The sequence below is a fragment of the Oncorhynchus masou genome, chromosome 12 (genome assembly GCF_036934945.1).
Source record: "Oncorhynchus masou masou isolate Uvic2021 chromosome 12, UVic_Omas_1.1, whole genome shotgun sequence".
In the NCBI taxonomy this organism is placed as follows: Eukaryota; Metazoa; Chordata; class Actinopteri; order Salmoniformes; family Salmonidae; genus Oncorhynchus; species Oncorhynchus masou.
The window spans coordinates 83,775,628-83,800,325 of NC_088223.1; the positions used below are offsets into that span (position 1 = coordinate 83,775,628).

The following is a 24,698-nucleotide window of genomic DNA, read 5'->3' on the forward strand; positions in this document are numbered from 1 at the left end:
AACATCTCAAGGATGATCAATTGAAACAGGATGCACCGGAGCTCAATTTCGAGTCGCATAACAAAGGGTGTGAATACTTATGTAAATAAGGTGTTATTTTCAATACATTTACAAACATTTCTATAAACCTGTTTTCGCTGTGTCATAATGGGGTCTTGTGTGTAGATTTATGAGACAATTTCTTTTATTTAAATCAATTTTAGAAAAAGACTGTAACGTAACAAAATGTGGGGAAAAGGAAGGGGGCTCAATACTTTCCAAATGCACTTTACATTGTATATGTTTAACACACTGAGCAAGTCTGATTACATGTAGTATATCTAACATCTGTCAAATACACCAGGGAGACTTCCACACACCGACCGCAAGATCTATGAGAGGTGCTCCTCACCTGTTCAATGGCACTTTTTAGCTTGTTCATGTGGCTCTCGAAGAGGGGGAAGTGGGAGAAGAAGTAGTCCTGGAACTTGATGTTCTCCTCTTCGTCCTGGGAGAGGAGGAAGATGACACCGATGGCTATCTTCTTCTTCCTGGCCACGCCCAGGCTGGGACCTCCGCTCTCGTCCGACATGTTGAAGCTTTCTTCCACAGACCTGGAGCAAGGGGGAATGCCATAAACATCAACCTAAATCTATGGGGTTGCACAGAGACAGGTACTATGGAGAAGTGAACAACAGGATTCTTAACAGGCTAAAGTCCAAGGACAAAAGAAAAGGTAAATGATGCCTTACAGAGGAGTATGATGGCATAAACTCTCAGATCTGGGGTAAAAACCATAGACAATAGGCAACAACAACAAGCCATGGGTCTTCTAGATGTCTACGATGGTGTCGATATAGCCAGGACTGAGGTGCTGATCTGTGTCACGTCTTTGCAGTGTGATTAGAGTCAACATATTTTTCTGCATCTAAAAACACACAGGTACACAAAGTCAGAGAGCTCTTCAGCTCACCTTTGACTTCTGGGAATTGGTTGTAGGCCAAAACAAAAATGTAATTTGTAACAGGCTACTGGTCATTTACTATTCAAAGCAAACGCCAGTGCCAGTGTAGCTGCTATGTGTAGCTGCTATGTGTAGTTCGACTCAGGGAGTGAGCCAGTGGGCCCACACACCATCATCACCATACTGTTCAGTTATTTGTATATAGCAGTATGCCTGCTGGAATTAGAGGAAGTCATTGCGGGTTCCACTTCACATGGACATACGAGAGGCCCTGACAGGAGGACACCAGAAGGAGTGTGTGTCTGTAAATGTGTTGAGCTGCAGTCTCTCACCATCTTGGGAAGACCCCGTTCTCCAGACTGGTGGTCTGGCTGCGGAGCCAGCGTCTCTGGTAGCTACTGGCCTGGCTGCTGGTGAGGGAGGAGCCCGGGGAGGGGAACGGAGTAATCAACAGACTGCTCAAAGATGCTGTGTAGGGAGGGACGGAGGGGGAGGCAGAGATGGAGCGAGTGAGAGGAATGAAAGAGGGGAAGATGAGAGCACAGAGAGAGCCATAGAAGTGTTGAGAGCAAAAAAAGAGGATTTGAGGAATGAGAGAGGAGAGAACAGAAGAGTCAGTGATTCAGTCAATGAGGTTACTCACACACAACAGAACAGGGGAAAAACACATACAACACATACAACACATCCACACTGCATTAGTTCAGCTTCCCACAGCCCACCCTGATTATTAGAGCATGGCTGGGACATTCAATATCACCTGACAGTCACATGATGTTACACGAAAAGCTGGTCCAATACCAGGTATGTGGAGGGTGTATGCAACTCACGTTGCCGTCACGTAGGCATAGATCAAAGAAGGGATGCCAAATGTGTGGGTGATTGACGACTAGGGGAGGTGTATGGGAGTAAGAGGAGTTGGAGTGTGTGTGTGTGTGTCTGTGTGTGTGTGTGTGTGTGTGTGTGTGTGTGTGGGAGAGGAGAGGGGACCAAATTAGAACTTCATTTACTAGTACCAGGTTGTGGGAGCTGCTATACTTAAGCATATGCATGTGACGCGGGTGTTCAACAGAAAGTGAGATTCCCCTCATGCCGCTGCAGCAAGGGCTGGGGGTCAGTTTCCACTGCACAAGGTTCTCCAGCATCGCTCTGTCCTCCACACCCCTATAGAGGATGGAGGAGGGCTAAACTCTGGCAGCGGGGTCAACGCAAAAGTGTGTCCGTTAATGTCTCCGCTATGCCAACGCTACAGAGGAGGATGGAGCATAAGCTAGTGTCACTAAATGGTCTCAAATGTCACCACAATTCCCTACGTAGTGCTCTACTTTAGACCAGAGTCCTATGGGCACAGCCCTGGTGTCACTCCCACTCCAGTTTGAAGAGAAGGAATGCTATGTGGAGCTGACCGGTCTGCAGCCGTGACCCAGTAGAATATGATTTCATCTAAACCCATTAGTTGCATCCCTCTTGTTTAGAGATGGTTCAGAGAGAGAGAGAACACACCGAGGTGATTCTAGTGCCAATACCTACTCACCGAGCTACATCATCTCAGAGACACACAGAAGGTTTAGTCTAGAGGCCAATCCTGGAATTAGTTAAGAGCCATTACCTGATCTGGCGATGCCGCTGTCTCTCTCGTCGTACAGGCTTCTGCCCGGCATGTCCATGGGGTTACTATGGCCTGCGGGAAAGAGATTGGAGGGGAAAGACTGAGAAACAGATCAGGCCGACTCAGCTCAGCAATACTGAGGAGCCCAAGCAGGGAAGGGTGCCAGAGTTTATCCCACCACCACTCTCAAAGCATGGCACCACCTTCACCACCACAGAATATTCATTTCACAACGACCAAGCCCACTAATGACATACCAACACAGTGCAAGACACTTCCTACAGGCCAAACCACAAGCAGGCTCTGGCCCTCTACTACAGTACTGCAGTGTGTTGTGTCGTTCACTCTAACACCACTCTGTTGAAGCAGGTGCAGCATCGAAAATACACAACAACATGTACACTTGTATGTTCTCAGATATACTTAACATCTCGCTAACACAATAGGTGAAATAACAAAATGAAAATTCACGTTATAGTTCACCAGTGCAGAAACCGCAAACCCCTCACTTGCATGTGTTTAAACAACAAAGGCATCGTTTGGTGTTGTCCTGTTGATTTACGGTCAAATCAACACAGGCTTTGCTGCAAGGCGTCCGTGCCCCGCCCACCCTGGCCTGCGACCTAATGAGCATTCCACTATTGCATAACTGAAGAGCTACATGCCGTGCCACCGAGCTGTGGCTTACAGAGGGCTGCAAGGAGGCTATTTACAGAACACCACCCCTGTCACCATACTTCAGAAGTTATGGGATGGAGGGAGGAAGAAGAGGAGGTGGTGAGGGGACAGAGAGATTATGGTACAGAGGGTGGGAAGGAGTGATGGAAGGAGGATGGGAAGGAGTGATGGGAAGGAGTGATGGGAAGGAGGATGGGAAGGAGGATGGGAAGGAGGATGGGAAGGAGTGATGGAAGGAGTGATGGGAAGGAGGATGGGAAGGAGTGACGGAAGGAGGATGGGAAGGAGGATGGGAAGGAGTGATGGGAAGGAGTGATGGGAAGGAGTGATGGGAAGGAGTGATGGGAAGGAGTGATGGAAGGAGGATGGGAAGGAGGATGGAAGGAGGATGGGAAGGAGGATGGGAAGGAGTGACGGAAGGAGTATGGGAAGGAGGATGGGAAGGAGTGACGGAAGGAGGATGGGAAGGAGTGACGGAAGGAGGATGGGAAGGAGGATGGGAAGGAGGATGGGAAGGAGTGACGGAAGGAGGATGGGAAGGAGTGACGGAAGGAGGATGGGAAGGAGTGACGGAAGGAGTGATGGGAAGGAGGATGGGAAGGAGTGACGGAAGGAGGATGGGAAGGAGTGACGGAAGGAGTGATGGGAAGGAGGATGGGAAGGAGTGACGGAAGGAGTGATGGGAAGGAGGATGGGAAGGAGTGACGGAAGGAGGATGGGAAGGAGGATGGGAAGGAGTGATGGGAAGGAGTGATGGGAAGGAGGATGGGAAGGAGTGATGGAAGGAGGATGGGAAGGAGTGATGGGAAGGAGTGACGGAAGGAGGGATGGGAAGGAGGATGGGAAGGAGTGATGGAAGGAGTGACGGAAGGAGGATGGGAAGGAGTGATGGGAAGGAGTGATGGGAAGGAGGACGGAAGGAGGATGGGAAGGAGGATGGGAAGGAGGAAGGAAGGAGGATGGGAAGGAGTGACGGGAAGGAGGATGGGAAGGAGTGATGGGAAGGAGGATGGGAAGGAGGATGGGAAGGAGTGACGGGAAGGAGGATGGGAAGGAGTGACGGGAAGGAGTGATGGGAAGGAGGATGGGAAGGAGGATGGGAAGGAGGATGGGAAGGAGTGACGGAAGGAGGATGGGAAGGAGGATGGGAAGGAGGATGGGAAGGAGTGACGGAAGGAGGATGGGAAGGAGTGACGGAAGGAGGATGGGAAGGAGGATGGAAGGAGGATGGGAAGGAGGATGGGAAGGAGGATGGAAGGAGGATGGGAAGGAGGATGGGAAGGAGTGACGGAAGGAGGATGGGAAGGAGTGACGGAAGGAGGATGGGAAGGAGTGACGGAAAGAGTGACGGAAGGAGTGACGGAAGGAGGATGGGAAGGAGGATGGGAAGGAGGATGGGAAGGAGGATGGGAAGGAGTGATGGAAGGAGGAGTGACGGAAGGAGGAGTGACGGAAGGAGGAGTGACGGAAGGAGGAGTGACGGAAGGAGGAGTGACGGAAGGAGGATGGGAGGAGGATGGGAGGAGTGATGGGAAGGAGGATGGGAAGGAGGATGGGAAGGAGTGATGGAAGGAGTGATGGAAGGAGTGAGTGAGGACAGTAGGGACGAGGGAGTGAGGACCCTAAAGCAGATATTGAGCATGCCCGTAGTACACTTGCAGACACATGCAATGTATGTACACGCGCATGCAACTGCACACGAGCACACTGCAAACCTGAAAAGAAAGAGGCACTCTTGATGAGGCGCAGAGGGCCCTGCTCAGAGAAGGCCCGGCGCGGGCTGCAGAGCTGAGAGAAACCTGCGCAGCACAAACGAACAGGGAGAAGAGACAAACAAAACAAGACAGGACATGAACCATGGTTAGTAATGAAGCATGAGGTCACATTCCAACCCAAAGGGGGGACAACCTGAAACAGTTTGGGATCATAATGGCTACAATTAGACATGCAGCCCAATTCTAATATTTTTTCCAATAATTAGTCTTTTAAGCAATCACAGATATTTTCCAGAGCTGATCTGATTTCTCAAAAGACCAAATATTGGAAAAAAGATCCGAATTGGGCTGCGCAGCCATTGTGGTCCTAAACTGCTTCAGGTTGTCCTGAAATGTACGTTAAAAGAGGGAAAAGAACACAAAAAAATGTGCCTGGAGAATACAGAGAATACACGTGGTTTCAATTGAAGTCAATTCACATGTAGTAAACTTCTAAAGACAGTCAGTGTATCACATACTGTATGTACATTGATAAAACGATACATGAAGATATGATGGATAAACGGAGTTAAAATAACTGAAAATGCATAGGTGTTGATATGAACAGTATACATCCATTCATGTCCTTTATGTGCGAGACATTGCAGGTGCCCGTCAGTTGTGATGTGGTCCTGTCTGTAGTTGTTGTTGTGGTTACCTATGTTCCCCAGGAGGCCGTTGGTCACAGTGTTCTGATCAGGCCTCAAAGAATTGGGGTCCTGACCCATGAACTCCAGGCTGTCCTGCAGTCTGCCAGGAGCACAAAGACAACAGCAGAGGTTCAAATGGTATCGGGAGAGACTGAGATCAAGAATAGAAAGAGAAAAAGAAAGCAGGTTTAAAAAGGGAGAGAGAAAGAAAGCAGGTTTAAAAAGGGAGAGAGAGAGAGAGCAGGTTTAAAAAGGGAGAGCGAGAGAGCAGGTATAGAAAGGAGAGAGAGAGCAGGTTCAGAAAGGAGGGAGAGAGAGAGAGCAGGTTCAGAAAGGAGGGAGAGAGAAAGAGAGCAGGTTCAGAAAGGAGGGAGAGAGAAAGAGAGCAGGTTCAGAAAGGAGGGAGAGAGAAAGAGAGCAGGTTCAGAAAGGAGGGAGAGAGAAAGAGAGCAGGTTCAGAAAGGAGGGAGAGAGAAAGAGAGCAGGTTCAGAAAGGAGGGAGAGAGAAAGAGAGCAGGTTCAGAAAGGAGGGAGAGAGAAAGAGAGCAGGTTCAGAAAGGAGGGAGAGAGAAAGAGAGCAGGTTCAGAAAGGAGGGAGAGAGAAAGAGAGCAGGTTCAGAAAGGAGGGAGAGAGAAAGAGAGCAGGTTCAGAAAGGAGGGAGAGAGAAAGAGAGCAGGTTCAGAAAGGAGGGAGAGAGAAAGAGAGCAGGTTTAGAAAGGAGGGAGAGAGAAAGAGAGCAGGTTCAGAAAGGAGGGAGAGAGAAAGAGAGCAGGTTCAGAAAGGAGGGAGAGAGAAAGAGAGCAGGTTCAGAAAGGAGGGAGAGAGAAAGAGAGCAGGTTTAGAAAGGAGAGAGAGAGAAAGAGAGCAGGTTTAGAAAGGAGGGAGAGAGAAAGAGAGCAGGTTTAGAAAGGAGGGAGAGAGAAAGAGAGCAGGTTTAGAAAGGAGAGAGAGAGAAAGAGAGCAGGTTTAGAAAGGAGGGAGAGAGAAAGAGAGCAGGTTTAGAAAGGAGGGAGAGAGAAAGAGAGCAGGTTTAGAAAGGAGGGAGAGAGAAAGAGAGCAGGTTTAGAAAGGAGGGAGAGAGAAAGAGAGCAGGTTTAGAAAGGAGAGAGAGAGAAAGAGAGCAGGTTTAGAAAGGAGAGAGAGAAAGAGAGCAGGTTTAGAAAGGAGAGAGAGAGAGAAAGAGAGCAGGTTTAGAAAGGAGAGAGAGAAAGAGAGCAGGTTTAGAAAGGAGAGAGAGAGAAAGAGAGCAGGTTTAGAAAGGAGAGAGTGAGAAAGAGAGCAGGTTTAGAAAGGAGAGAGTGAGAGAGAGCAGGTTCAGAAAGGAGAGAGAGAGAGAGAGAGCAGGTTCAGAAAGGAGAGAGAGAGAAGAGAGAGCAGGTTCAGAAAGGAGAGAGAGAGAGAGAGCAGGTTCAGAAAGGAGAGAGAGAGAGAGAGCAGGTTCAGAAAGGAGAGAGAGAGAGAAAGAGAGCAGGTTCAGAAAGGAGAGAGAGAGAAAGAGAGCAGGTTTAGAAAGGAGGAGAGAGATAGAGAGCAGGTTTAGAAAGGAGGGAGAGAGAAAGAGAGCAGGTTTAGAAAGGAGAGAGAGAGAGAAGAGAGGAGGTTTAGAAAGGAGAGAGAGAGAGAAAGAGAGCAGGTTTAGAAAGGAGAGAGAGAGAGAGGTTTAGAAAGGAGAGAAAGGAGAGAGAAAGAGAGAAGGTTTAGAAAGGAGAGAGAGAGAGAGAGAAGGTTTAGAAAGGAGAGAGAGAGAAAGAGAGCAGGTTTAGAAAGCAGGGAGAGAGAAAGAGAGCAGGTTCAGAAAGGAGAGAGTGAGAGAGAGAGCAGGTTCAGAAAGGAGAGAGAGAGAAAGAGAGAGAGAGAGAGCAGGTTCAGAAAGGAGGGAGAGAGAAAGAGAGCAGGTTCAGAAAGGAGAGAGAGAGAAAGAGAGCAGGTTTAGAAAGGAGGGAGAGAGAAAGAGAGCAGGTTTAGAAAGGAGGGAGAGAGAAAGAGAGCAGGTTTAGAAAGGAGGGAGAGAGAAAGAGAGCAGGTTTAGAAAGGAGGGAGAGAGAAAGAGAGCAGGTTTAGAAAGGAGGGAGAGAGAAAGAGAGCAGGTTTAGAAAGGAGAGAGAGAGAGAGAAAGAGAGCAGGTTTAGAAAGGAGAGAGTGAGAAGAGAGCAGGTTTAGAAAGGAGAGAGAGAGAAAGAGAGCAGGTTTAGAAAGGAGAGAGAGAGAAAGAGAGCAGGTTTAGAAAGGAGAGAGAGAGAAAGGAGAGAGCAGGTTTAGAAAGGAGAGAGAGAGAAAGAGAGCAGGTTTAGAAAGGAGGGAGAGAGAAAGAGAGCAGGTTTAGAAAGGTTTAGAAAGGAGAGAGAGAGAGAGGTTTAGAAAGAGAGAGGTTTAGAAAGGAGGTTTAGAGAGAGAGAAAGAGAGCAGGTTTAGAAAGGAGAGAGTGAGAAAGAGAGCAGGTTTAGAAAGGAGAGAGAGAGAGAGAAAGAGAGCAGGTTTAGAAAGGAGAGAGAGAGAGAGAAAGAGAGCAGGTTTAGAAAGGAGAGAGAGAGAGAGAAAGAGAGCAGGTTTAGAAAGGAGAGAGAGAGAGAGAGAGAAAGAGAGAAGGTTTAGAAAGGAGAGAGAGAGAGAGAGAGAGAGAGGTTTAGAAAGGAGAGAGAGAGAGAGAGAGAAGGTTTAGAAAGGAGAGAGAGAGAGAGAGAGAAGGTTTAGAAAGAAGGTTTAGAAAGAGAGAGAGAGGTTTAGAAAGGAGAGAGAGAGAGAGAGAGGAAAGGTTTAGAAAGGAGAGAGAGGTTTAGAGAGAGAGAGAGAGAGAGAAGGTTTAGAAAGGAGAGAGAGAGAGAGAGAGAAGGTTTAGAAAGGAGAGAGAGGAGAGAAAGGTTTAGAAAGGAGAGAGAGGTTTAGAAAGGAGAGAGAGAGAGAGAAGGTTTAGAAAGGAGAGAGAGAGAAAGAAAGAGAGAGAAGAGAGAGAGAAGGTTTAGAAAGGAGAGAGAGAGAGAGAGAGAGGTTTAGAAAGGAGAGAGAGAGAGAGAGAGAGAGACGGTTTAGAAAGGAGAGAGAGAGAGAGAGAGAGAGAGGTTTAGAAAGGAGAGAGAGAGAGGTTTAGAAAGGAGAGAGAGAGAAGGTTTAGAAAGGAGAGAGAGAGAGAGAGAAAGGAGAGAGAGAGGTTTAGAGAGAGAGAGAGAGAGAGAGAGAGAAGGTTTAGAAAGGAGAGAGAGAGAGAGAGAGAGAGGTTTAGAAAGGAGAGAGAGAGAGAGAGAAGTTTAGAAAGGAGAGAGAGAGAGAGAGAAGGTTTAGAAAGGAGAGAGAGAGAGAGAGAGAGGTTTAGAAAGGAGAGAGAGAGAGAGAGAAGGTTTAGAAAGGAGAGAGAGAGAGAGAGAGAGAGAGAGAGAGAGAGAAAAAAAAAAAACAGATGTCAGAAACACAAATATGAATTCACCCTGAACAACACCTTAATTGAACACACAAAAAATTACACCTATCTTGGTCTGACCATATCTGCATCGGGAAACTTTAATATGGCAGTGAATGCACTCAAAGAAAAAGCCCGCAGAGCAATGTATGCAATAAAAATGAAATTATTCAAAATCAACATCCCAATTAGAATTTGGACTAAAATATTTGACAGTGTAATCCTACCAATAGCTCTTTATGGAAGTGAGGTTTGGGGGCCACTCAATAAACTGGACTTTAAAATGTGGGACAAACATCCAATTGAAGCCCTACATGCAGAATTCTGTCGGAAAATCCTACAAGTCCAGAGAAATACACCAACTAATGCATGTAGGGCAGAATTGGGCCGTTTTCCAGTAATAATGAAAATACAGAAAAGATCATTAAAATTTTGGCTACATCTGAATTCAAGTCCAAATTCAAGTCTGCAATTTAAATCACTTCAAACCCAAGAGCTGAGCCCAGAAACGAGCCCTCTCAGTCAGCTGGTGTTGGACCTCACCAACCAAGCTGACACCAGCACTGCTTCAAAAGAAAGAATTCCAATAAGCAAAATCATGAACCAATCAAAGGAATCATATTTACAACATTGGAAAAATGAAACAAAATCCCAAAGCCGACTAAATTGCTATCTGACCCTAAACAGAGAATATGAATTGGCTGATTATCTCTACTCTGTCAGAGATACGAAGCAGAGACAGATCCTTACCAAGTACAGGCTGAGTGACCACCGATTGGCAATAGAAACCGGCAGACATAAAAAGACATGGCTACCCAAAGAGGAGCGTGTATGTGGTCACTGCATAACAGGGGAGGTAGAGACAGAGATGCACTTTCTCCTTTACTGTGATAAATATTCCTCACAAAGAGATTCATTATTCACAGAAATTACTAAACATATTCCAAATTTTTACAAATTGAACCCAGAGGAAAAACTAAGAATACTCATGGGCGAAGGAGCAATGGCTCCTCTTGCAGCCAAATATGTATTTTCCTGCCATAGCCTGAGGGACACTGAATAATAACATCTGCATAGTAAGCAGTAACTTAATTGTTATTGCTATTATTGTTATTACTGTAATTATTATTATTTTTGTATTTAATTTTGTATTATTATTTACTACACTTTTATATTTTATATTTGCTATCATTTAGAATTTTGTTACAATGTATATTGTATACATTGTTGCTTTGGCAATATTGACACAATGTTTTTCATGCCAATAAAGCAGCTTGAATTTGAATTTGAATTTGAGAGGGAGAGAGAGAGAAGGTTTAGAAAGGAGAGAGAGAGAGAGAGAGCAGGTTTAGAAAGAGAGAGAGAGAGAGAGAGAGAGAGAGAGAGAGAGCAGGTTTAGAAAGGAGAGAGAGAGAGAGAGAGAGAGAGGTTTAGAAAGGAGAGAGAGAGAGCAGGTTTAGAAAGGAGAGAGCAGGTTCAGAAAGGAGAGAGCAGGTTCAGAAAGGAGAGAGAGAGAGAGAGCAGGTTTAAAAGGAGAGAGAGAGAGCAGGTTTAAAAGGAGGAGAGAGAGAGAGAGAGAGCAGGTTCAGAAAGGAGAGAGAGAGCAGGTTTAGAAAGAGAGAGAGAGCAGGTTTAGAAATGAGAGAGAGAGAGCAGGTTTAGAATGGAGAGAGAGTGAGAGAGCAGGTTTAGAAAGGAGAGAGTGAGAGAGCAGGTTTAGAAAGGAGAGAGAGAGAGAGCAGGTTTAGAAAGGAGAGAGAGAGAGAAGGTTTAGAAAGGAGAGAGAGAGAGAGGTTTAGAAAGGAGAGAGAGAGAGAAGGTTTAGAAAGGAGAGAGAGTGAGAGAGCAGGTTTAGAAAGGAGAGAGAGTGAGAGAGCAGGTTTAGAAAGGAGAGAGAGTGAGAGAGCAGGTTTAGAAAGGAGAGAGAGTGAGAGAGCAGGTTTAGAAAGGAGAGAGAGTGAGAGAGCAGGTTTAGAAAGGAGAGAGAGTGAGAGAGAGGTTTAGAAAGGAGAGAGAGAGGTTTAGAAAGGAGAGAGAGTGAGAGAGCAGGTTTAGAAAGGAGAGAGAGAGAGAGCAGGTTTAGAAAGGAGAGAGAGAGAGAGAGGTTTAGAAAGGAGAGAGAGAGAGAGCAGGTTTAGAAAGGAGAGAGAGAGAGCAGGTTTAGAAAGGAGAGAGAGAGAGCAGGTTTAGAAAGGAGAGAGAGAGAGGTTTAGAAAGGAGAGAGAGAGAGAGCAGGTTTAGAAAGGAGAGAGAGAGCAGGTTTAGAAAGGAGAGAGAGAGAGCAGGTTCAGAAAGGAGAGAAAGAGAGCAGGTTCAGAAAGGAGAGAAAGAGAGCAGGTTCAGAAAGGAGAGAAAGAGAGCAGGTTCAGAAAGGAGAGAGAGAGCAGGTTTAGAAAAAAAAGAGAGAGAGCAGATGTCAGAAACACAAATATGAATTCACCCTGAACAACACCTTAATTGAACACACAAAAAATTACACCTATCTTGGTCTGACCATATCTGCATCGGGAAACTTTAATATGGCAGTGAATGCACTCAAAGAAAAAGCCCGCAGAGCAATGTTTATGAAATTATTCAAAAGGAGAGAGAGAATTTAGAAAGGAGAGAGCAGTTTAAAAGAGAGCAGGTTTAGAAAGGAGAGAAATTATTCAAAATCAACATCCCAATTAGAATTTGGACTAAAATATTTGACAGTGTAATCCTACCAATAGCTCTTTATGGAAGTGAGGTTTGAAAGGGGCCACTCAATAAACTGGACTTTAAAATGTGGGACAAACATCCAATTGAAGCCCTACATGCAGAATTCTGTCGGAAAATCCTACAAGTCCAGAGAAATACACCAACTAATGCATGTAGGGCAGAATTGGGCCGTTTTCCAGTAATAATGAAAATACAGAAAAGATCATTAGAAATTTTGGCTACATCTGAATTCAAGTCCAAATTCAAGTCTGCAATTTAGAAAGGAGAGAGAGAGAGAAACGCAGGTTTAGAAAGGAGAGAGCAGGTGAACTGCAATTTAAATCACTTCAAACCCAAGAGCTGAGTTTAGAAAGGAGAGAGAGTCAGCTGGTGTTGGACCTCACCAACCAAGCTGACACCAGCACTGCTTCAAAAGAAAGAATTCCAATAAGCAAAATCATGAACCAATCAAAGGAATCATATTTACAACATTGGAAAAATGAAACAAAATCCCAAAGCCGACTAAATTGCTATCTGACCCTAAACAGAGAATATGAATTGGCTGATTATCTTTCTGTCAGAGATAGGTTTAGAAGCAGAGACAGATCCTGCAGGTACCAGAGAGAGAGAGAGCAGGTTTAGAAAGGAGAGAGAGAGACAGGTTTAGAAAGGAGAGAGAGAGACAGAGATGACAGGTTTAGAAATAGAAACCGGCAGACATAAAAAGACATGGCTACCCAAAGAGAGCGTGTATGGTTTACTGCATAACAGGAGGCAGGTTTAGAGACAGAGATGCACTTTCTCCTTTAGAAAGTGATAAATATTCCTCAGAAAGGAGATTCATTATTCAGAGAAATTACTAAACATATTCCAAATTTTTACAAATTGAACCAGGTTCAGAGGAAAAACTAAGAATACAGGTTCGAAGGAGCAATGAGCTCCTCTTGAAGGAGAAATATGTATTTTCCTGCCATAGCCTGAGGGACACTTTAGAATAATAACAGGTTTAGAATAGGAGAGAGAGTAACAGGTTTAAAAGGAGATTATTGTTAGGTTAGAAAGGAGAGAGTATTTAGCAGGTTTAGAATTTAGAGAGACAGGTTTATAAAGGATATTTGCTAGCAGGTTTAGAATTTTGAGACAATGTATATTAGTATAGATTGTTGCTTTTAAAATTGACACAATGTTTTTCATGCCAATAAAGCAGCTTTTATAATTTGAATTTGAATTTGAAAGGAGAGAGAGAGATGCAGGTTTAGAAAGGAGAGAGAGAGAGAGAGCAGGTTTAGAAAGGAGAGAGAGAGAGAGGTTTAGAAAGGAGAGAGAGAGAGCAGGTTTTCAAAGGAGAGAGAGAGCAGGTTTAGAAGAGAGAGCAGGTTTGAAAGGAGAGAGAGAGAGCAGGTTTAGAAAGGAGAGAGAGAGAGCAGGTTTAGAAAGGAGAGAGAGAGGTTTAGAAAGGAGAGAGAGAGCAGGTTTAGAAAGGAGAGAGAGAGAGCAGGTTTAGAAAGGAGAGAGAGAGCAGGTTTAGAAAGGAGAGAGAGGAGAGCGAGAGAGAGAGAGAGCAGGTTTAGAAAGGAGAGAGAGAGAGAGAGGTTCAGAAAGGAGAGAGAGAGAGAGCAGGTTTAGAAAGGAGAGAGAGAGAGAGCAGGTTTAGAAAGGAGAGAGAGAGAGAGGTTTAGAAAGGAGAGAGAAAGGAGAGAGAGAGAGCAGGTTTAGAAAGGAGAGAGAGAGAGAGAGGTTTAGAAAGGAGAGAGAGAGAGCAGGTTTAGAAAGGAGAGAGAGAGCAGGTTTAGAAAGGAGAGAAAGAGAGAAGGTTTAGAAAGGAGAGAGAGAGAGCAGGTTTAGAAAGGAGAGAAAGAGAGTTTAGAAAGGAGAGAAAGAGAGAGAGAAAGAGAGAAAGAGAGCAGGTTTAGAAAGGAGAGAGAGAGAGGTTTAGAAAGGAGAGAGAGGTTTAGAAAGGAGAGAGAGAGAGCAGGTTTAGAAAGGAGAGAGAGAGAGCAGGTTTAGAAAGGAGAGAGAGAGAGCAGGTTTAGAAAGGAGAGAGAGAGAGCAGGTTTAGAAAGGAGAGAGAGAGAGCAGGTTCAGAAAGGAGAGAAAGAGAGCAGGTTCAGAAAGGAGAGAAAGAGAGCAGGTTCAGAAAGGAGAGAGAGAGAGCAGGTTCAGAAAGGAGAGAGAGAGCAGGTTCAGAAAGGAGAGAGAGAGAGCAGGTTCAGAAAGGAGAGAGAGAGAGCAGGTTCAGAAAGGAGAGAGAGAGCAGGTTCAGAAAGGAGAGAGAGAGAGCAGGTTCAGAAAGGAGAGAGAGAGAGCAGGTTCAGAAAGGAGAGAGAGAGAGTTCAGAAAGGAGAGAGAGAGCAGGTTCAGAAAGGAGAGAGAGAGAGCAGGTTCAGAAAGGAGAGAGAGAGAGCAGGTTCAGAAAGGAGAGAGAGAGAGCAGGTTCAGAAAGGAGAGAAAGAGAGAGAGAGCAGGTTCAGAAAGGAGAGAAAGAGAGCAGGTTCAGAAAGGAGAGAAAGAGAGCAGGTTCAGAAAGGAGAGAAAGAGAGCAGGTTCAGAAAGGAGAGAAAGAGAGCAGGTTCAGAAAGGAGAGAGAGAGCATGCATTATTTGGTGTTCTACGGTTTAGAACAATTGAATTGAATTGAGAGAGCGGGTTTAGAAAGGAGAGAGAGAGAGCAGGTTTAGAAAGGAGAGAGAGAGAGCAGGTTTAGAAAGGAGAGAGAGAGAGCAGGTTTAGAAAGGAGAGAGAGAGAGCAGGTTTAGAAAGGAGAGAAAGAGAGCAGGTTTAGAAAGGAGAGAGAGAGAAAGCAGGTTTAGAAAGGAGAGAGAGAGAGCAGGTTTAGAAAGGAGAGAGAGAGAGCAGGTTTAGAAAGGAGAGAGATAGAGAGAGAGGTTTAGAAAGGAGAGAGAGAGCAGGTTTAGAAAGGAGAGAGATAGAGAGAGAAGGTTTAGAAAGGAGAGAGATAGAGAGAGAAGGTTTAGAAAGGAGAGAGAGAAGGTTTAGAAAGGAGAGAGAGAAGGTTTAGAAAGGAGAGAGAGAAGGTTTAGAAAGGAGAGAGAGAGAAGGTTTAGAAAGGAGAGAGAGAGAGAGAGTGAGCAGGTTTGGGAGAGAGAGAGAGCAGGTTTGGGAGAGAGAGAGAGAGAGAGAGAGAGAGAGAGCAGGTTTAGAAAGGAGAGAGAGAGAGCAGGTTTAGAAAGGAGAGAGCAGGTTTAGAAAGGAGAGAAAGAGAGCAGGTTTAGAAAGGAGAGAAAGAGAGCAGGTTTAGAAAGGAGAGAGACCTTAACTTTTCCCAAATTTTGTTACCTTACAGCCTTATTCCAAAATGGATAAAATAATTGTTTCCCTCTTCCATCTACACACAATACCCCATAATGACAAAGCAAAAACAGAAATACCTTATTTACATAACTATTCAGACCTTTGCGATGAGACTCGAAATTGAGCTCAGGTGCTGATCATCCTTGAGATATTTCGACAACTTGATTGGAGTCAATTCAATTCGACATGATTTGGAAAGGCACACACCTGTCTATATAAAGGTCCCACAGTTGACAGTGCATGTCAGCGCAAAAACCAAGCCATGAGGTCAAAGGAATTGTCCGTAGAGCTCCGAGACAGGATTGTGTCGGAGCACAGATCTGGGTATGGGTACCAAAAAATGTCTGTAGCATTCAAGGTCCCCAAGAGCACAGTGGCCTCCATCATTCTTAAATGGAAGAGGTTTGGAACAACCAATACTTTTCCTAGAGCTGGCCGCCTGGCCAAACTGAGCAATCGGGATAGAAGGGCCTTGGTCAGGGAGGTGAACAAGAACCCGATGGTAACTCTGACAGGGCTCTAGAGTTCCTCTGTGGAGATGGGAGAACCTTCCACAAGGACAAACATCTCTGCAGCACTCCACCAATCAGGCCTTTGTGGTAGAGTGGCCAGACAAAAGCCACTCCTCAGCAAAAAGCACATGACAGGCCCGCTGGGATATGGCCAAAAGGCACCTAAAGACTCTCAGACCATGAGAAATGAGATTCTCTGGTATGATGAAACCAAGATTGAACTCTTTGTCCTGAATGTCAAGTGTCACATCTGGAGGAAACCTGCCACCATCCCTATGGTGAAGCGTGGTGGTGGCAGGATCATGCTGTGGGGATGTTTTTCAGAGGCAGGGACTGGGAGACTAGTCAAGATCGAGGGAAAGATGAATGGAAGTACAGAGACCCCTGATGAAAACCTGCTACAGAGTGCTCAGGACCTCAGACTGGAGCTGAGGTTCACCTTCCAACAGGACAACGACCCTAAGCACAATGCCAAGACAACGCAGGAGTGACTTCGGGACAAGTCACTGAAAGTCCTTGAGTGGCCCAGCCAGAGCCCGGACTTGAACCCAATCGAACATCTCTGGAGAGACCTGAAAATAGCTGTGCAGCGACACTCCCCATCTGACCTGACAGAGCTTGAGGATCTGTAGAGAAGAATGGGAGAACCTCCCCAAATACTGGTGTGCCAAGCTTGTAGAATCATACCCGAGAAGATTTTAGGCTGTAATCGCTGCCAAAAGTGCTTCAACAAAGTACTGAGTAAAGGTTCTGAATACTTATGTAAATGTGAACTTCTGTTGTTTTTTTTAAACCTGTTTTTGCTTTGTCATTATGGGGTATTGTGTGTAGATTGTTAAGGAGTAGAAACCAATTCAATCAATTTTAGAATAATGCTTTATACGTATCAAAATGTGGACAAAGTCAAGGTGACTGAATACTTTCTGAATGCACTGTATGTAGGAGAAAGAGACATAGCAGGTTTAGAAAGGAGAAAGCGAGAGAGATCGCGTCGTAGTAGGGCTTACGTGTTAAGGCTGCCATAGACACTACTCCCAGTTCGGGCTGTAAACACTTTACTCAGCATCAGCTGAGGGGGTGACCTGTGGACAGACAAGGAGGGGAGAAAAAAGAGAGGGGAGGAGGAAGAACAAAGTCACGATGACTTGGAGCTCCTGATGTGTGTTATGTATATTTGTGTACATTTCTCTGATCTCTGCTTTAAAGTGCTGTGTGGGACAGACTGTAGCGTTTCCATTAGGTCAAATGTCCAGCGTCACATTTTCCTGCAGCATTATAATTTTACCGGACATTGAAGAAATGTACCGGGCCCATATGCATTGGGTACATTAACTGATTAGGGCGTCCACCCACGGTGCCCAGGATGACAGAAATCAGATTTATCTTATGGTAATTAATCTTAACCTCTTGAAACTCTGGGGGCGCAATTTCATTTTTGGATGAAAAACGTTCCCGTTTTAAACAAGATATTTTGTCACAAAAAGATGCTCGACTATGCATATAATTGATAGCTTTGGAAAGAAAACACTCTGAAGTTTCCAGAACTGCAAAGATATTGTCTGTGTGTGCCCTAGAACGGGAGCTACAGGCAAAACCAAGTTGAAACGGCAACCAGGAAACAAGCAAGATTTTTGAGGCTCCGTTTTCCATTGTCTCCTTATATGGCTGTGAATGCAAGAGGAATGAGCCTGCCCTTTCTGTCGTTTCCCCAAGGTGTCTGCAGCATTGTGACGTATTTGTAGGCATATCATTGGAAGATTGACCATAAGAGACTACATTTTCCAGGTGTCCGCCCGGTGTCCTCCGTCGAAATTGGTGCGTCTTTTTCAGCTGCTGGTATTTTTCCATGCGATTCTGAGGGGAAAGCAGGCTTCCACGAACTGCATATCAATGAAGAGATATGTGAAAAAACACCTTGAGGATTGATTCTAAACAACGTTTGCCATGTTTCGGTCGCTATTATGGAGTTCATTCGGAAAAAGTTTGACGTTTTGGTGACTGAATTTTCGGTTAGTTTCGGTAGCCAAATGTGATGTACAAAACGGAGCGATTTCTCCTACACAAAGATTCTTTCAGGAAAAACTGAACATTTGCTATGTAACTGAGAGTCTCCTCATTGAAAACATCCGAAGCTCTTCAAAGGTAAATGATTTTATTTATTTGGTTATCTGGTTTTTGTGAAAATTTTGCGTGCTAAATGCTACTCAAAATGCTAAGCTAGCTTAGCATACTCTTACACAAATTAGTGATTTGCTATGGTTCAAAAGCATATTTTGAAAATCTGAGATGACAGTGTTGTCAAGAAAAGGCTAAGCTTGAGAGCAGGCGCATTATTTTCATTGTATTTGCAATTTTCAGAAATCGTTAACGTTGCGTTATGCTAATGAGCCTGAGGCTCTATTCACGATCCCGGATCCGGGATGGGGAGTATCAAGAGTTAACAGAACATTCAATTTGAGGATGCAACAGCGTTTTTCTCAGCCAATAAGACGAGTAACAAACAGCTAATTCACTAGCCTATGTCAATCTACTTTCCCCAATAGCAGAAAAGTTGACCTATTCTATTGGTCACCTTGTCGTTCTGTGCGAGAAAGAAAAAGCCTATTCCAAACAGACTTTGGGACAGTTGTGGGACGATAGATCCCAAATTCATACAACCAGTAGGCCTGGATACATCCCGAAAAAAAACATTACAAAGCAATGAGGCTCATGCAACAGATCAGAACGTTTAACTTACAATTCTGAATGTTTGTTCCATAATGCATTTAGCGGGAAAACACTTGTCAAAAGCACACCGCACATGCGAGCGGTTTCATGAAACAGATGAAAATATCAATTTCAAATTTAGAAAGAGGGGAGTATTAAAGATGCAACAACTAGCATGGGTTGATAATGACTAGAGTTGTGCCTTTGGTTACTGGACAACGAAAAAACTATTATTTGAAAAACAATAGAACAGGGTTTCAATGGCATATGGAAGTCTTTATAAAATGATTGCCTACACGTTCGGTAGGATTTTGGTTAGGCTACTTTAAAAGGCATAATATGTAGTAAAACCTTCAGGTTACAAATAAGTACCTTTTCAAAATGCATACTGCCTCCAGCTCATTGCAAAGTGTTGTATGACTCGCTGAAGCCTGCCTACGTTGCTTATGCACTTGAATGGGGAATGGGAAGCACGATTCAATTACCAGTTGAGAAATACAAACAGAAGCTATTTTTAATTGTGGCCATTGTTTTTAACATGTGATTGTATTTAGAATTGTTGCGCAATGATGGTGCTTATAAAAAGCACACGTTTCACTCCAGCAGCAACAAACAGCTGTTTGATGAGCTGTAGAAACAGCTCTCGCACTACATCGACTGGTATTTCAATCTACGAACAGGATAAAATGCATTATTTTGCAATGGGATCATTTTTTCTTCTCCTGGAAAATTGGTCAGCGACAATTTTATTTAAATTGGCTTTTCATATTATTTCCCCCCCCCAAAAAAGCATCTATTAGTGGCTAATGGAAATCCTGACAGACTGCCTAACTGACTTCACTCCCCCTCTTGTTCCCTGGATCTCACCGTATCTGGTGGATCTTGAGTGTGGAGCCCTTGTAGCTCATGGCCACCGAGCCAAACATCATCTCCCCCAACATGTTGGCATCAGAGGAACACCGCAACCCCTGAGACAGGAGAAGAGGAGAAAGGGAAAGGAGGTGGAGAACAGAGAGGGTAAAGAAGGTGGAACGGGACCGACATAATAGGTTTTGAGGGTCGTTTGATCATGATAAAGGAACTGTTCTCACCCATAGAGATGAACTGGAGTGCTCATCTCCTATCAATGGAACTTCCCATTCTAAAAACAGGCTTTGGGTCAAGTGCCCCCTCTGGCTATCACAGTATGTTCTCACCTGGAAGCGCAGCCCTTGTTCCCTGGGTTCCCGGGCCTCGGTGGCACAGGAACTGTCCAGAGAGTTGGAGCTGCCCCCTGTAGGCCTCAGCTGGCAGCACTTCCCATACATCTTCACCTGGGCCTCGCTACTGCACATCTTCTGCTGTGGGGAAAACCACACAAATAACACATTCACATATGTAGAATAAGGCCCTGGTTCTAGCATAGGAGTTTCTCTAGTTTCAATATTTGAGATGTTGGTACGAGTGTGTTTTTGACTGGCTATCCATTTACATTGCTCCAGCAAGTGACGTTTCATCTCCACGATGAGTCTGGATTTGCCTCACTCCCCGAGGAGTTCTAGAACGCGAACACATTCTGATTCGTCCCATAAACCGATGGGTTGGGCCAAAACCGGCCTACATGATGGTGTTATTAACTTTGATACGTTAGAGACGATCCAACCGTTGATTCATTTGTTTTGTATACAACGCTCATCATTTTGAAGTCACACAAACGACTTCTAGGATGGCAGTTTCAGACTGAAGGTACGTGCATTCAGAAAGTATTCAGACACACGTGACTTTTTACACATTTTGGTAAGTTGGTATTATTCTAAAATTGATGACATTTGTATCAAATCTACACACAATACCCTATAATGAAAAAGCAAAAACAGGTTTTTAGAAAATGTTGCTAATTTATAAAATAATAAATGGAAATATCACGTTTACATAAGAATTCAGACCCTTTACTCAGTACTTTGTTGAAGCACCTTTGGCAGCAATTACAGCTTTGAATCTTCTTGGGTATGACACTACAAGCTTGGCACAACTGTATTCAGGGAGTTTCTCCCATTCTTCTCTGCAGAAGCTCTCAAGGTCTGTCAGGTTGGATGGGGAGCGTCGATGCACAGCTATTTTCAGGTCTCTCCAGAGATGTTCGATCGGGTTCAAGTCCGGGCTCTGGCTGGGCAACTCAAGGACTTTCAGTGACTTGTCCCGAAGTCACTCCTGTGTTGTCTTGTGTCATGACGTTGGCCTGGGGGTAGGTTTATGACCCCCCCATAAATACCTTTCTCCCTTCCCTCTCTCTCTTGACTCTACAGAAGGACTCTTGAAGGGCCTTTGTTAAACATATAAAGTCTGGGAACATCAAAAGGTGGGGGGGAAAGGAACCATATTTTGGTAATTCAACCAGTTGAAAATATGCGTTGGTACATAATGAATATGATGTCAGTTTGATGGTCATCTGACACATTCTTATTAATGATAGGATGACAAACTGTATCTTGGAAAGTCTACACATTATAGTTATCAGATTCACATGGAATTGTTGTGCAATTTAAATGTTTAAATGTGAAACTATTTGTGAACAGATTAAATGTAATTTTGGCTTCCAAATGAAAGAATTGGGTTTTCATAAGGTTAAAGCTCTGCTCAATCAGTGGCCCGCCCCTGTGAAGAGACATTGGTTATAAACTATGAAACACACCCTTCTCTCTCTTCACTATATAAGCCCTTAACGAAAATATAACTTTCTGTTCCGATGACATTAGGGCGACAGTCCTATGTTGAAAGTGTTCAGATAATAAGCTGTTCCAGGGACGTGAGGACTTTCGGTCCCCGAGTTGAAGGACAAAGCTCACCTAAAGAACTAAGCCAACCTCAGCGTGAGCTCTGGATGAACGACAAGGACCTAACAAAATTAGCATTGAATTTCAAATGTGAAAGTGACGAGCTATACACGCCGGAAGGATGAATTTTGACTACACCAGCCAGAACATAGCATGAGCTAAAAGTATGGCAACTCTGTTGGGCAACACGGCCAGCATCTACGACCAACCTACCAAAGCACAGCTCAGAGTAAATATTTATTTTATTCTCCTTTTTCAAATGGGCGGTAATTTCGAATGCATAAAATACTGTATTTTATGATAGCTTTTCCCATTTCCCATGTTCCTCAGTTTTCCCGCTCTTTCACTCAAACCCAACCCCCTTTCCTTTGTGTAACCAGCCGTCATGTCGGCACCAGGGACGTTTTCTGTATGACATAATATCCATTCTGTGTTTATGTAATTGTGTGATTATTTAGGTATTTAGTAAATAAATAATTAAACCAAAGTTTGTATTGCTGATTCAACTTGTTAGCCAGGGTTCGTGAAGTTAACCAAGAATTCTATGATGTTCAGATGAGACTGAAATAAGGTGAAGATTAATATTGACTGCTATTGATGTAAAAGATTACTAGGTCTTTAAGAGTTTATTCGGAAGGTAACAGCTCTATAAAACACTTTTTCGTGGTGCCCCGACTTTCTAGTTAATTATCTACCTGATTAGTTTAACCTGTTAAATCTATGGGGGCGCTATTTCATTTTTGGATAAAAAGAAGTGCCCGTTTTAAAGCGCAATATTTTGTCACAAAAAGATGCTCGACTATGCATATAATTGATAGCTTTGGAAAGAAAACTCTGACTTTTCCAGAACTGCAAAGATATTGTCTGTGGGTGCCCTAGAACGGGAACTACAGGCAAAACCAAGATGAAACTGCAACCAGGAAATAAGCAGGATTTTTGAGGGTCTGTTTTTCATTGTCTCCTTATATGGCTGTGAATGCGACAGGAATGAGCCTGCCCTATCTATCGTTTCCCCAACGTGTCTGCAGCATTGTGACGTATTTGTAGGCATATCATTGGAAGATTGACCATAAGAGACTACATTTGCCAGGTGTCCGCCCGGTGTCCTCCGTCGAAATTGGTGCGTCATCTTCAACTGCACGTCTTTTTCCAAGCGATTCACCGGAGAAAGGAGACTACCACGAACGATATATCAATGAAGAGATATGTGAAAAACACATTGAGGATTGATTCTAAACAGCGTTTGCCGTGTTTCAGTCGATATTATGGAGTTAATTTGGAAAACAGTTCGCCGTTTTGATGACTGAATTTTCAGGGTTTTTTGGTACCCAAACGTGATGTACAAAACGGAGCGATTTCTCCTACAAAGAATCTTTCAGGAAAAACTGAACATTTGCTATGTAACTGAGAGTCTCCTCATTGAAAACATCCGAAGTTCTTCAAAGGTAAATGATTTTATTTGAATCCTTCTCTGGTTTTTGTGCAAATGTTGCCAATTAAATGCTACGCTAAATACTACGCTAGCTATCACAAATGCTTGTTTTGCTATGGTTCAAAAGCATATTTTGAAAATCTGAGATGACAGTGTTGTTAAGAAAAGGCTAAGCTTGAGAGCTAGCACATTCATTTAATTTCATTTGCGATTTTCATAAATAGTTAACGTTACATTATGCTAATGAGCTTGAGGCTATAACTGGATACAGGTTTTTTTCATAGCCAAACGTGAACAAAACGGAGCGATTTGTCCTACACAAATAATATTTTTTGAAAAACTGAACATTTGCTATCTAACTGAGAGTCTCCTCATTGAAAACATCTGAAGTTCTTCAAAGGTAAATGATTTTATTTGAATGATTTTCTTGTTTTTGTGAAAATGTTGCTGGCTGAATTCTAGGCTTATAGCTATGCTAGCTATCAACACTCTTACACAAATGCTTGTTTAGCTATGGTTGAAAAGCATATTTTGAAAATCTGAGATGACAGTGTTGTTAACAAAAGTCTAAGCTTGAGAGCAAATATACTTATTTCATTTCATTTGCGATTTTCATGAATAGTTAACGTTGCGTTATGCTAATGAGCTTGAGGCTATAAATAGGATCCCGGATCCGGGATTGCTCGACGCAAGAAGTTAATCAGGTAATATTAATTACAGAGAAATTATTTTTTATAGAATAGCATGTCATATCACTTAATCCGGCATAGGCAGAGACACAACACTTGGCTGTGTGCTTAGGGTTGTTGTCCTGTTGGAAGGTAAACCTTCATCCCAGTCTGAGGTCCTGAGCGCTCTGGAGCAGGTTTTCATCAAGGATCTCTGTATTTTGCTCCGTCATCTTTCCCTCGATCCTGACGAGTCTCCCAGTCCCTGCCACTGAAAAACATCCCACAGCATGATGCTGCCACCACCATGCTTCACCGTAGGGATGGTGCCAGGTTTCATCAGACCAGATAATCTTGTTTCTCATAGTCAGAGTCTTTAGGTGGCTTTTGGCAAATTCCAAAACGGCTGTCATGTGCCTTTTTACCGAAGATTGGCTTCCGTCTGGCCACTCTACCATAAAAAGGCCTGATTGGTGGAGTGCTGCAGAGATTGTTGTCCTTCTGGAAGGTTCTCCTATCTCCACGGAGGAACTCTAGGGTTCTTGGTCACCTCCCTGACCAAGTTCCTTCTCCCCTGATTGCGGAGTTTGGCCGGGTGGCCAGCTCTAGGAAGAGTCTTGGTGGTTGCAAGCTTCTTCTATTAAAGAATGACGGAGGCCACTGTGTTCTTGGGACCTTCAATGCTGCAGATTTGTAAGTACCCTTCCCCAGATATGTGCTACGACACAATCCTGTCTCGGAGCTCTACGGACAATTCCTTTGACCCCATGGCTTGGTTTTACTCTGACATGCACTGTCAACTGTGGGAGCTTATATAGACAGGTGTGTGCCTTTCCAAATCATGTCCAATCAATTACATTTACTACAGGTGGACTCAAATCAAGTTGTAGAAACATCTCAAGGATGATCAATGGAAACAGGATGCACCTGAGCTCAACTTCGAGTCTCATAGCAAAGAATCGGAATACTTATGTAGATAATATATTTTTCTTTGGATCTGAATACATTTGCAAACATTTCTAACAACCTGTTTTCACTTTGTCATTATGGGGTATTGTGTGTAGATTGCTGAGGAAAAAGTTGTATTTAATCCATTTTAAATTAAGGCTGTAACGTTACAAAATGTGGGAAAAGTCAAGGGGTCTGAATACTTTCTGAATGCACTGTATGTATCGATCAGCTAAATTAAATTCAGGGTGTGTCGCCAGGTAATGAGTGTTTAGTCAAGTCTACCACTTAAAGAATAGCATATAGTCTTTGTCCTAGGATTTGAGCTGTTTATTGATTTTTCAACACTAAAGTTGCATATCTTTTGCACAGAGGGCACTATGTACTTAGGGCACACAGTACCCTTACATACATACACTAGGAATGCAAGAGTGTAACAGTACAATCTTTCCACAAAAAAATATGAGTGTACAGCAACTAAAACGTTGTTCTGTTCATGCTTTATGTTATAGGCCTACATCGCTGTGCTTTGAGTGCACTAGCTTGGAAGAAACTAAATATGTTAGTGACGGGGAAAAACATCAGGCCTCTATCTTGTATTT

The 24,698-nt window shown here is 43.9% G+C and overlaps 1 protein-coding gene across 7 annotated transcripts in view; it reads right to left on the reverse strand.

The window, feature by feature from the left end:
* Positions 1-24,698, reverse strand: part of LOC135550952 (folliculin-interacting protein 1-like) — a 57,991-nt gene that overhangs the window by 12,930 nt on the left and 20,363 nt on the right. Inside the window, exons 3-10 of one of the 7 annotated variants that reach the window (XM_064982247.1) lie at positions 19,432-19,575; positions 19,103-19,203; positions 16,537-16,611; positions 5,643-5,734; positions 4,946-5,029; positions 2,553-2,624; positions 1,276-1,411; positions 392-593 (exon numbers count right to left, since the gene is read on the reverse strand). In XM_064982247.1, the coding sequence (XP_064838319.1) occupies positions 392-593; positions 1,276-1,411; positions 2,553-2,624; positions 4,946-5,029; positions 5,643-5,734; positions 16,537-16,611; positions 19,103-19,203; positions 19,432-19,575 (906 nt within the window). Of the gene's footprint in view, positions 1-391; positions 594-1,275; positions 1,412-2,552; positions 2,625-4,945; positions 5,030-5,642; positions 5,786-16,536; positions 16,612-19,102; positions 19,204-19,431; positions 19,576-24,698 lie in introns of all 7 variants that reach the window. The other 6 variants (XM_064982242.1, XM_064982243.1, XM_064982241.1 and 3 more) reach the window with 6 other exon arrangements.